Raw genomic sequence first — 11,987 nt, 5'->3', positions numbered from 1 at the left:
CCTCCATCGACATAGAGGTCAGTAGATAATGAGAGGATTTTCATTTTTGGGTGAACTATCCCATTAAGCCCTATGAGACAAATTGTAATTTATGAATATGGGCTCAAATTAGATTGATGATTGATTGATTGATTGTTAATAAACAGGATATATATCACGTCCCATGCTTTCTTATATCTTATCAAGCAGATATCCAGATCCAAACCCAGATCCCCCATCACATGCAGGTCTCCAGGCTCTTGAATGAACTGGCTCCTGAGCTGCTCGGGCCCGTGGAGCGCGGGGGGCGTTAAGACCCAGCAGAGATACGAGATGTGAACATCTGTCGCTCGCTCTCCTCAGTATGAGTCGCGCCCGAGCTCCGGGTCCGGAGACACTGAGGCGGCGGCGGCCGGGCTGGAACGAGCGGGCACGCAGCGCTTAGTGGATCCGGGAAGCTGGAGGATGCGGAGACGCGCCGAGCCGCAGCCATAGAGACACCATGAAGACACCCATGGTAAACAGCTTTCTGCGTCGCAGCCCCGCGGACTAACTGTTTGTTTTCTCGCTTTGAAATGTTGCATTGTTCTAAGAAGTGACGGATCAAAAGATTAGGATGTGAACAATGGACGTCCAGCTGTGCGCCCTGTGCGCCACGGAGGCTCCGGCTCCTCTTCCATTAAACACTCCCGGACCGCGGCGCGCTGCGTGTTGGTTTTACCCTGCGCGTAAATGCAGAGGCGAGAATTGTATTGCTTTAATAATACTTTATATTTGAGCACCAGTTGTGTAATGATATTTAAAAAATAACAAGTGCCAGGAGCTGCTTATCTTTCCCCGTCTGTAATTTAAAATGGATCTATAACGTGGAGGCTCGCACTGATTCCCATCTGGACTTCCAAGGTCAGGATATCGATCCGAACTTTTTTTACTTGAGCTCTGTGCGTCCTCCCGAGGTGTGGCACTTCGCTGTGCAGCTCACCCTGCAGATGTTCTCCTGAGCACACGTCCAACATTGAGACATATGCATGCAGAGTAATGAGGCAGAGGGTGATGTTACCACCCTGACATGTTGTCAATGTCATGAATACACCTATCCACAGTTAAGTGGATGCGAGTTTCGGTCAGTGCAGTGGTCGGTTTAATCCTGGCTGTTTGGAAAAGGCAGTTTACTTCGCCTGTGGTGATGCTGGTTGCAGCTTTACTTTCTGTCACTGGAAAAGTGACCTGCGGTAAACGAGCCGTGGAAAGTAAAGAGCGACCACAGGACCCCGGAGCCTCGCCACCGCTGCTGCACAAAGAGCTGCTCACCTGTTCACTCAAAGTTCGGTGAAGCTCGACTCATCAGAACAACAAACTGGAGAACCCTTTGTCGTTCTCGTGAACCCAATTCGACACTGCACCTCCCCGGGCACTTATTAATACGCATGCCAAGTTTCATCGAAATATGTGTTCCGTATACAGACAGAGAGAGATTTCTGGAGTTGTTAGATAAATGTACCATGATTTACAGGATGTTGTTTTTTCTTTATTCACAAGCAGGCTGCCTCTCATCTGTTATTGAGCCTCAAGGTTCAGCTTCAGTGCAACCGGACTAATTTGTCAGCATCTGCTTGTGTCTTTTGTGTCAGCGCCATGGGGTAACCGTGCTTCTCGTGCTTCTCCTGTGCGCCAGCTTGTTCCTCGTGTACAACGGAGGCTTCAACATCGCTACCAGGGACACTAACGACACTCGCACCCGACAGCATGAGCAGCTGCGGCGGCCCACCGAAGCCCCCGCCGGGGTGGCCGTCAAGCCTCACCCCCCGGTCCTCCAGGGATACAGTGGTATCATCGACCATAAGGTAAACAGATGTGGTTGCGGGTGAACATGCATCTCAAAGCAGGCAGGAGAGCCTTGGAAAGTGAAGCCAGTTTTTTCATTAAGGACTATTTTCGTGCTGCATCCTAACTTAACACCTGAGGCACATAAACACATTTCCTCTTGTCAACCACAGTCCTCTACCTGCACAGCTCTTTAGACAGGGAGGAAAGAAAGAGAGGAGAGAGAGAGAGAAAGAGCCTCCCCGTCATTTATCACAATTTTCTCCAGCACGGGTCTCGGTGCCCACCTGTCGTTACGAATAACAACTTAGGCTACAAATGAAATCCTTGGCTGCATTCTTACTCTCTAATTGATAAGCCCAGGAGACCTGCAGCTAGGTGAACCCTGACGTCACTGTAGGGGTGTATTGACTTCCATCTATTTACCAAGGCAGGAGAAAACAATCAATGTGAGTACTGGGGAGCGAAGGCGCTGCAAGTTAAGCAGACCTAATCACCCTGTAAAGGTTTTTCTTTTTGGGCAACAAACAACAGCAGCTTGCTTCTCTGCAGGTTGAGGACAGTTGGTGAAGCAGTGGGCACAACTGACCCAAATAACAGATCTGACACTTCTCCCAACAATTAAAATTTAGAGTTGTGGAAAGTTTGGAGATTATGAGACAACATGGACAGGTCCTTCACTCCTCCTAAATAAATGGTTAACTTTGGAACAAGAACGTTTCAGTCACTATAAACACAAACTCCAGCCCAGGGGCCCCTGAGCCCACAAACCACGAGTTTGTGCCCAGTAAGCGTTTTCAGTAATGCACGCATGGCAAGAATCTGTGAATGGCAGCGCAATCAAAACTTCCATCTCACTTTCTTGGAAAATATCTGCCGGCGGCTGGAAAACACGCTGTAAATCCTCAGATTACGTGATTGGTTGTTTGCATATGAGTAATTTGTCAGCCTCCTCCCTGCTGTTCCTGTGTGGATGAGACAAATGTGCAGCGTGAACGTGAATCAGTGAGAACAGTTTGGAAATCAACACATTGCTCTCGAGCGTCAGAAAAAGTAGCCTGCTTGGTAAATGAACTTTTGCTAAATGAAACACCGGGGACTCTGGAGAGTCACTTAATCTTAACGGCAAAGCAATGCAAGTTGGCAACAGAAGGTGAAACTATTATTCATTAAGAGAAATCTCACGGGTGCAGAGAACAAGTGTGGAAACATATTACGCTGGTTGCTGACGACTGTGAAAAGTTCAGCTGGGAGAAACACTGTTAATTTGTTCGCTAAAGTTTTCCCCTCAAGACACAGGCTTCCCCATGTTGCAGAACATGCTGGTGATCTTAATATACTGGGCTGAGCTGGTGCATGTAGTTGTGGCAATTTCATGAGAATGTGAGCAAGATTCTTTGAATTAGACGAGAAAGAGACGACATGAAAACTACTGAGGGTTAACTCTTGGGTTCAGGTTAGGTTTAGAGTCTGGGTTTATCAAATGGTTGAGATGAGGCACAAATCAAACTTTCCACTTGTGCACGGCTGGAAGCATCAACATGGACCATTTGCATGCCTCCAAAAAAAGGAATGACTGTGCCAACAGTATGTGCTGACAACCATGTGTGAATTTGCCCTCTTGTGCATTATGTGCATCAGCATCAGCTCCGGCCTTCAGGCTCTTGGGGGAAAAACGCATTTATGTTGTTTTGTCGTTTTACATTTCAGAAGCACAACCACACATTTTAGAACAAACACGCTTCTGGGCGTGCAGTGGACATTTCACACGCACGCAACTTTGTTTTTACTTCCAGATAATTGGGTTTTAGATAATTGGTTTAAGCCGGAGATTCTCACAGGCCATTTGTCACTCGAGTTGCATTAATGGACTCAATTGTGGAACTGTGTGAAGTGTGGCTGCTTTCCCCAGACCTCAGTAATTTAGCAATGATTTAGCAAAGATGTTTGTTGAATTACTAGGAAATCGTGCCCAAAATAATGATTAAAAAGTGTTTTCCTTGTAAGAACGAACATTTCTAATGGTGTGGATTTGTGTTGGATGTGGTCGATGTTGTACAGAATATCATAATCCAGTCGAGACTTCTCCAGAGCTGTGGTCAATGTGCCAGACGTTCAGGTTGTGGTCTGTGGATATTGCACAGCAGAGTCACGCAGCTCTCTCAGAAGATGAGTGGAGCACAAATAAATATGAAATGAGTCAGTCATATTTTAAGACAGCTGATGGGCCACGCAGCAGCAGCATCCCCCCACTCACTGCCTGAAATGCCAATATTCAGTGACCGTGTACGTTTTGATTTCATGAGGATTTGTCTGTAATGCATCAGTAAACCCAGCTATGGATGAGAATTGATTTTCTCCCACTGACGGGAGCAGTCGAGCATCGTAACTAAACCGCCAATTTATTTTTTTCTCTTGGCAATAAACTTATTGACATTTCGGTGACAGGGGACATCAATTAAGGCCGCGGCTCCACTGAACATCATTTATGCTTCTTCAGACCTGCTATTATGTCACCCTTCACATTCTGCCTCTGCAAGCTGCAATCCATACTTTATGATTTGAATGCTCTTTGCCACTACAGCATGTGCTAGTGCATAATGCAGAGCAACCTTCAAATGCATTGCATTCAGTTTTCTGGGCCATTGTGTCCTCCCCGCGGTCCCGACAGCATGGATGAGCTTTGTGTGCATATGTGTGGAGAAGTGTGGAAAGTTGTTGCCATTTGTTCTCCTGCAGCGCTGAGTGATCGGTGTTTGGAAAAAATACTCTGACACGAGCATTTGTCTCCTTCATCGTTACTTGCTGACCTCTCTGCCGTATTGATCCGTGTAAGATATCAGCCGCCTGGCTCGCAGGGTGCAGAGCCAAGCGGCCTTTGACCATCTCACTTTATCTTCCACCAGTATTGAACTCACCCCAGAAACATTGTAAAGTTTTGGCCAAGATACTAAAACATTTTACACATCATTTAAAAAAATGTTTCACAATATTTTATTGAATCATCCCTGTTTGGTGATAAAGCAACATTTTAAAATGTTTTCTGTGGTTTACAAACTGTATTTACGTATCTGAAAACACATTAAATCAAGTTAAACCAAGCAGTTTCAGAGCAGAGTGCTTGATTTAGGTTGGAATAAAGGCTAATTTATTTCTATCTATGCAGCACCACTGGTTGGCCTGGACTAGTGCTGTGAAGACTGCGGAGGAGGGGGACCAGATAAGGAAGCAAAGAAAAAACATAGGACAGAGATGAAAAGGGAAAGAAACTCTTGTAAAGTAAGGGGCAAAGAGAATGAATGGAAGAGGACAAAACTCGGAAAGGGTGAGGATGGAGAGAATGATAAAAGAGAATATAGGACCCAGGGAAGGTTCAGCCGGAGAGAACGAGACAAGAGAGGGAGGAAGGAGAAGCCAGAAACAGACACGAGAGTGAAAGATGAATGAAATCCCAAAGGAATTCCTTTCTTCTAGAACTATCCTGCTTTGTATTTTCTTGGTGAGGAGGAGAGGAAACCACACTCCCCTGTCTCTCTGCGGATGAGGCAGCGGAGCCGTCTCCTTCTGATTGCCTCTCTGACACCAGAATCCTACAGATCCCTAACTGATATCCTGCAAGCCAGGTGGAGGCAAGGTAATGGAGGAGACGAGGAGCCAGGAGCCTTATCAAACACGAGGGGCACCCTGGTGTCACGGTGGAGAGGAATGAACTGGGCAGACTTTGCCAGATTTGACAAGATACCAGTTGCTTTTTCATATGATTAAAAGTCCAACATTTGACTTCTTAAGAGACAAGAGTCTTCAGTCACACTGGCAGCTCTGTCAGACTGGGCTTGAAGCAATTTAGCATCGCAGCTCAAGATTCGAGATTCAAGATTGAAGAAGATTTATTGTCATTTCAAAACATGAGTGGGAACCAAACTAAGTGCTGTAAGCAGCAATGAAATAGAAACACTTGAATCTAAAAACTAAGGAGAAGCATCAATTAAATACAACGAAAAATTAAAACAATAGAAACTCAAACTACACAAGGATAAAAAAAAGATTTGTTTAATTATGACGCCTGCTTTACCCATGATGCAATTCACTGTGACGCAAATGGTCTTTAGATGCAGCCTCCGAAGGATGTGGGCCCTAAGCTGGGATACAGCGTGAGATTGGGGTGTGTTATACTAGTAGTCTCTGTAGTGTAGCCTTGGGTGTCTTCAATCAGAGATGAAGAGGGAGCTACAGAGGTCTGGCAAGCTCGCTTCTTTCTCCATCATTAGACCTTTTTTCATTTTAAAACTTGCAGTCTTTGTAGATCAAACTGTACAGACCTGACACTCCTCCCTCTGGAGCCACAAACAGCTTTATTCTACTTTTTGAGTCCTGATACAGGCACAAGATGAAAAGTCAGAGAATCGCCAAAGTGATTATGATCCAGCCGGCCGGAAGCATTATCGTGACACAAAAAGAAAAAGTCAGGAGATCATGCTGGAACAAACGTTGCTATCATGGCCAAAGAAACTGCCAGAAGCTGTTGTGCAGCTGCAGACGAGACGTCAGAGGAAATGTACAAAGCAGCGTCTTCTGCACAGACTCTGGACAGGCTCAGTTTGAGACATATCTGGGCTGGAGATATTCCCTGACTAGGTACACTTTGCTTGAAGGCATGAGCCAAGGAGAAGGAAGCCATCTGTGCCACGGAGACATGACAAGGCATCCTTCTCCCAGCCACAGCTTCAGTGACAGCTGGAGAAGTGAGATGTTTAATATTTCATCTCAGACAGCCACATCTTCCACGGTTTTTTCTCCGAGCAACAAAGCCATTTTTCACCGTTCATTAGGATTTCGCGATGCAGTCAGCCAGCTGGAGAGCGAGACAGAAAACTCCCCAATTAGTCGGTGATGGCCAAGGACTCTGTAGTCATTTTATGCGAACTAACATTGTTTGTGAAGTCTGCAGGGCTGTGTGTCTATGTGTATAAATCCGTGCATGTGTGTGTGAGGTCCGTCCTCGTGTTTTGTACCATTAGGACTTTTTAAATTATGAGAACTGCTCAAAACATTACGACAGATAACCACTATTTTCAGTCAGAGACCTTGTTAGAATGCTAAAAATGACTTTTCTTTGACTGAAGAGGAGAGAATATTGGCTTCGTTATGCCACAGTGGTCCCAATTGGGGCATAGTCTTGGATTTCAACTTATCTCCTGTGCATTCTGCTCCCGCCAAACATAACAGCTCCCGGCTCTGTCCAATGCACGCCTAGAAAGCAATTATGGATGAAGAAGGTAGAGGAGGGGGACGCTGCCTCTCGATAAGCATTCCCTCGACGGAGTAATCTCACACTCGGTGCCTTTTGGCATTCTGTGGTTTGGGAATCACCGCTGGAGTCATACATTTAGAACATAAAGGAAGTGGAGGGAAATTTCTTGAGGCACGCGAACAGTGCTGAATGGTGATTTCACGCTTCTCCGTGTTTTAACCTTTGGTGCTTGGTAAGTCTGAGCCTGTGGGGCGCTCTCCTTATTTGGCCCCTGAGAGACCTGTGAAGGATCTGAAAAGGTTAAACCACGAGAAATGGATGATACCTTTTGGCACAACATAGGGAGATGGATGATGGTCGCCTTCCACATCACCTAGAGCGAACACAAAGAGACAGCTAGCAGGAAGCATTGCAATAAAACCCAATTTCTTTGCTTTTCCGTCCTCTGGCTGCACAGATGCACAAGGCTACATTACTCAGCTCTTTAGGCGTGATTAATGAGCATGTCCGCCATGCTGGGAGAGAGGAATGATCATACTGTTATTTGTATTTTGGCGTAATCTCTTTCTGTATGCCGTGAACACCCTCCTACACCCACACACCCATACACATAGATTAGAAACATATTGGATGCCAAGGTTATTAATTATGTAGGCCTGAGGTACGAAAACAATATTCCTTTTGGCCAGAAAAGGGGCAATGGAGCGGTTGTGTAAAAGTTGGCAAAGTTTTGATGTAAAATAAGACATGACAAAGCTAAAGTTGCCGGAGAAACCTGAGCACCGCAGTGTCACGGAGAAAGAAACTTTGGAAAACTGTAGCCTTGTAGTGTTTTGCTGACGTGACATTAAATCGCTGCCTGTACCACGTTGTCTGTCCTCAGTCGAAAACACTCCCAATTACAGAGCGGACTTTGATGTACATCCCATCACCTCCCACCCAGTGAGGAGACAGTGTCATGGAAATCCGTCGACGGTTCTTTGGTCTCGCACTCTCACTGACAAGCCTACTGATTGCACCTTCCACAGGAGTAAGCATTTTTTTTCCTGCGCGCATACAGAGTTGCTGCCACTTTCTTTTTCTTCCTCTCCGCTGGAGACAACACATTAATTCAGGTTATATCAACAGCAGGGTCTGTCTGAGAATTATTTCAGATGAGGCATCAGAAACCGTGTTGAAACCGAGCCAAGTTGTTCACACCGACAACAAACGACTGATAAAAGGAAAAACCTGAATAAATAAGTGGTGAAACAAATGCGGGGGTGCAGGACATGAGCAAATCACTCATCACTTCGATGAGCATGGACTCAAGATCTCTTGAAGCTAACTCAACACCAAAGGTAGATTTTGGTTCAATGTGTAAGACAACACGTTGAGGTAGGTTAGTAGGTAGGTAGGTAGGGAGATAGGGTGGTTAGTAGATAGGGAGGTAGTTAGGTAGGTAGGTAGGTAGGTAGGTAGGTAGGTAGGTAGGTAGGTAGGTAGGTAGGTAGGTAGGTAGGGAGGTAGGTATGGAGATAGGGTGGTTAGTAGATAGGGAGGTAGATAGGTAGGGAGGTAGGGAGATAGGGTGGTTAGTAGATAGGAAGTAGTTAGGTAGGTAGGTAGGTAGGTAGGTAGGTAGGTAGGTAGGTAGGTAGGTAGGTAGGTAGGTAGGTAGGGAGGTAGGTAGGTAGGGAGATAGGAGGTAGGTAGGTGGGGAGGTAGGTGGGTAGGGAGATAGGGTGGTTAGTAGATAGGGAGGTAGATAGGTAGGGAGGTAGGGAGGTAGGTAGGTAGGTAGGTAGGGAGGTAGGTAGGTAGGGAGATAGGGTGGTTAGTAGATAGGGAGGTAGATAGGTAGGGAGGTAGGTAGGTAGGTAGGTGGGTAGGTAGAGATAGGGTGGTAAGTAGATAGGGAGGTAGTTAGGTAGGTAGGTAGGTAGGTAGGTAGGGAGGTAGGTAGGTAGGTAGGGAGGTAGGGAGGTAGGGAGGTAGGTAGGTAGGTAGGTAGGTAGGTAGAGAGATAGGGTGGTAAGTAGATAGGGAGGTAGTTAGGTAGGTAGTTAGGGAGGTAGGTACGTAGGTAGGGAGATAGGGTGGTAAGCTGTTAGGTTTAAACAAAAACTACCTATCGAGTTTCCTCAAAACTTGGTTAGGATGGGACATAGGCCAAGAAAAAAACCATTCAATTTTGATGCGGATCCAAGAAGTTTGGATCACTTCCATCACAAAAAGTGACAGAAATAGATGTGTAGTCGAGTCAAAGAGAGGAGTTCAAACACAGGATCCTCTCATCTCCACCCAGCTGACAGGTCAGGGTGGGACATGAGTGAATGTTGGATTGTGAAGTCCCAGAGATGGTCGGACTCAGGCTTCCTCTCATCCGGCTTCTTTAAGGAAGAAGCCCGTCACTGCCTCCCCCACTTCTTTCCTGATGTGCTATGAAAAGTTTGTGAGATTAATGTAAACTTTCCACACTGACACAGGGAAGAAACTAAAAAACACCCAGGATACATTTGAATCACTTATTTCAGGACTGATCAAAATGTTCTATCACGTAAAGTTAAGTATTGTTCTGTTGTGCTACTGCAAAGCAAAATGAACCTTTGTTGAGAAAAGATCTGATCCAGTAAATTACAGCTTCTTTGTAGAATCAATGAATTGTGTTTTGAGATAATTGATTCATGCTCGTTACGAGACGGCTGGCCGTTTACTTGAAAATAAAAAAGGCCACTTTAATTTTTTTTAAACAATAAAATAAAAACGAAATGCATTGTTTCCCAGCAACACAAAAGCAGCAGAAATTAAGTCCTTATTAAACATTCTGAGCGGCACTCGTTTATCTTCCCGATCATGTCAGCGGGGATTAACTATTTGTTTCGAAAGCAGCTCGACTTGTTTGAAGATTCTTTTGAGGCGAGTAAAACAAACTCGAGTCAAACTGCAGTTATTTCTGTCAAGATCAACAGACGGATGAAGTCGTCTTACTTTGAGGGAGCAAGTGATTCTGTGGAAACACTGTTATTTCAACTCACCAGCAAAACAAACAACACCTCCCGTCGCTGCTCCTTCAGAAGTTCCACCCCCCCACCCCCACATTCATGGACGGGTGTTGCCAGGGCAACGGCTCGACAGCGTGGAGTTAAAACTATCCCCTTGTTTTTCTTTGTGTTGTATAGACCTGTGACGTCAATGCTTTTTATTGTGCGTCCTTACCGGTGGAAGTTCTGCAGGTGCCCCTGAGCTAAACCACAGGTACATTGCTTTGTGGAGTTTGCCGTCATACCGTCACCGGCAGACATTCCTTCCACGCGCTCGCCTTAACCTCACTGTCGATATCTTCGCCCAATCAATCCCACTCAAGGCTCCACACGGTCTGGCAGCGATTTAAGGAAAGACCGCCTCTTCCTTCCCGATGGTAAATCCTTGAATCTGCACTATCCGTCAGCATGTGCCAGAGTAACCATCACCGTCCACTTTCCCCCACGTCGCCTCTTCTCCTCTTCTTTCCTTCGTCCTATGCATGAACACGAATGCCCTCTGTTGCTGATTGGCTGTAAGAGTAATGTGTGGAGCCACTTTGTTTGTTTCCCTTCTAGAGAGTCAGGGGTGTAAGGGGTGTGAACACACTGAGCGGAAAGCTAGCCGACCAATAGACATTAACTGAATTTGACAAAGTGTATTGGATTCAAATTGCTGACTCTTCCTTTAATAAGCCACTGAGACGTCCCTAAATAACCAAATTTACTCGTGGTCACGTTTGAAACTCCACAAAAGTAAGTTTCCAAACTCTGAGCTGAGAAGAAAGTTTTGGATTAAAAAAAATAATGTAGTCATTTTGACACAGAAGAAGAAGAACGGCCTGAAGACCATTGACTACAGCTGATAAGATGAACAGATGCAGAGGATTACAGTGTCTTTTTATGAGCTGAAGATTTCCTCCGCGTGTAATCACAATGTTAATTCTGTCTTCCATCATCACCTCATTAATAATGCAACAAACCGCCTTTTGATGATGATGATTAGGAGGAGGAGGAGGAGGAGGAGGAGGAGGAGGAGGAGGAGGAGGAGGATAATAAACAGTTAGTAGTGTAATCCTAAATTTGACAAAAACTGAAAAAAACAGACATCAGTTTCTGTGTTGATGTCATGTTGCTTTAGGATAAACGGTGCAGAGAAGATTGATCAGATTTACAGTTATTTATAATTAAGTTTAAGAATAAACTGTAAAATATTACGCCTCAATTGCATTTATTTGTGATAAGGGTTTAATACGACATCTCATGAATCGTTGACATTTAAGAAAATAATACTGGTAACTCATAGGGTTCAATTCCATGATGGGAACCATTGAACTAATTTTGCAACATTTAGTTTAATCTCTACAAGCTGGAATGGAAAAGTATTTATCAGGGAAAGCAATGGAATAATGTAATATATAATACTTTTGTATGAAACTGCAGGGTGTTTTATTGTACTGAAGTATTTGTCCGTCGCTGCACTGATGCTTCTGCTCGGTGAAAGGCTCTGAATTCTTCCTCCGCCGCTGCAGCCGTGAGACTCTCACCTCCTCTTCATCGGGGAGATAACGTGGTCGGGGCTGGTCGGGGCTCATTAAGTGATAAAACAGTGTGGGAGCACCTCCCCGACAGAAAGCTGTTAGCATGCATGTGGGCATTGTTTGTGTCTCTTTGAATTCCTGCTAGACAGAATCCACTCAGGATTAGACTAATGAGCCCTGTGTTTGTGGGGGAGGCTTATCACCTTGGAGAAAAGCTGGAAAAAAATAACCAAACAACAACAACAACAACAACAACAACAACAACAACACCCCCCAAACAGCCATTTACTGATGTGATTCATATCCAGAGCTGCTGGCAGGAACCATTTCTCTCTCAGTGAAGCTCAATCTGTGTGAAGCTCACATGCATGTTCCTAATCACCAGTTTGG

The 11,987-nt window shown here is 45.2% G+C and overlaps 1 protein-coding gene across 1 annotated transcript in view; it reads left to right on the top strand.

Moving 5' to 3' along the window:
• Positions 1-288: 288 nt before the first annotated feature.
• st6galnac5a (ST6 (alpha-N-acetyl-neuraminyl-2,3-beta-galactosyl-1,3)-N-acetylgalactosaminide alpha-2,6-sialyltransferase 5a) overlaps positions 289-11,987 on the top strand; it is a 38,470-nt gene continuing 26,771 nt past the window's right edge. Inside the window, exons 1-2 of the mRNA XM_035171120.2 lie at positions 289-496; positions 1,611-1,823. Of these exons, the coding sequence (XP_035027011.1) occupies positions 482-496; positions 1,611-1,823 (228 nt within the window). The 5' untranslated portion in view covers positions 289-481. The remainder of the gene's footprint in view (positions 497-1,610; positions 1,824-11,987) is intronic.

This window comes from Hippoglossus stenolepis, chromosome 11, assembly GCF_022539355.2.
Source record: "Hippoglossus stenolepis isolate QCI-W04-F060 chromosome 11, HSTE1.2, whole genome shotgun sequence".
NCBI classification, from domain to species: domain Eukaryota; kingdom Metazoa; phylum Chordata; class Actinopteri; order Pleuronectiformes; family Pleuronectidae; genus Hippoglossus; species Hippoglossus stenolepis.
Note: the sequence above shows the minus strand (reverse complement) of the source record. Positions and strands in the feature narration are given on the sequence as shown.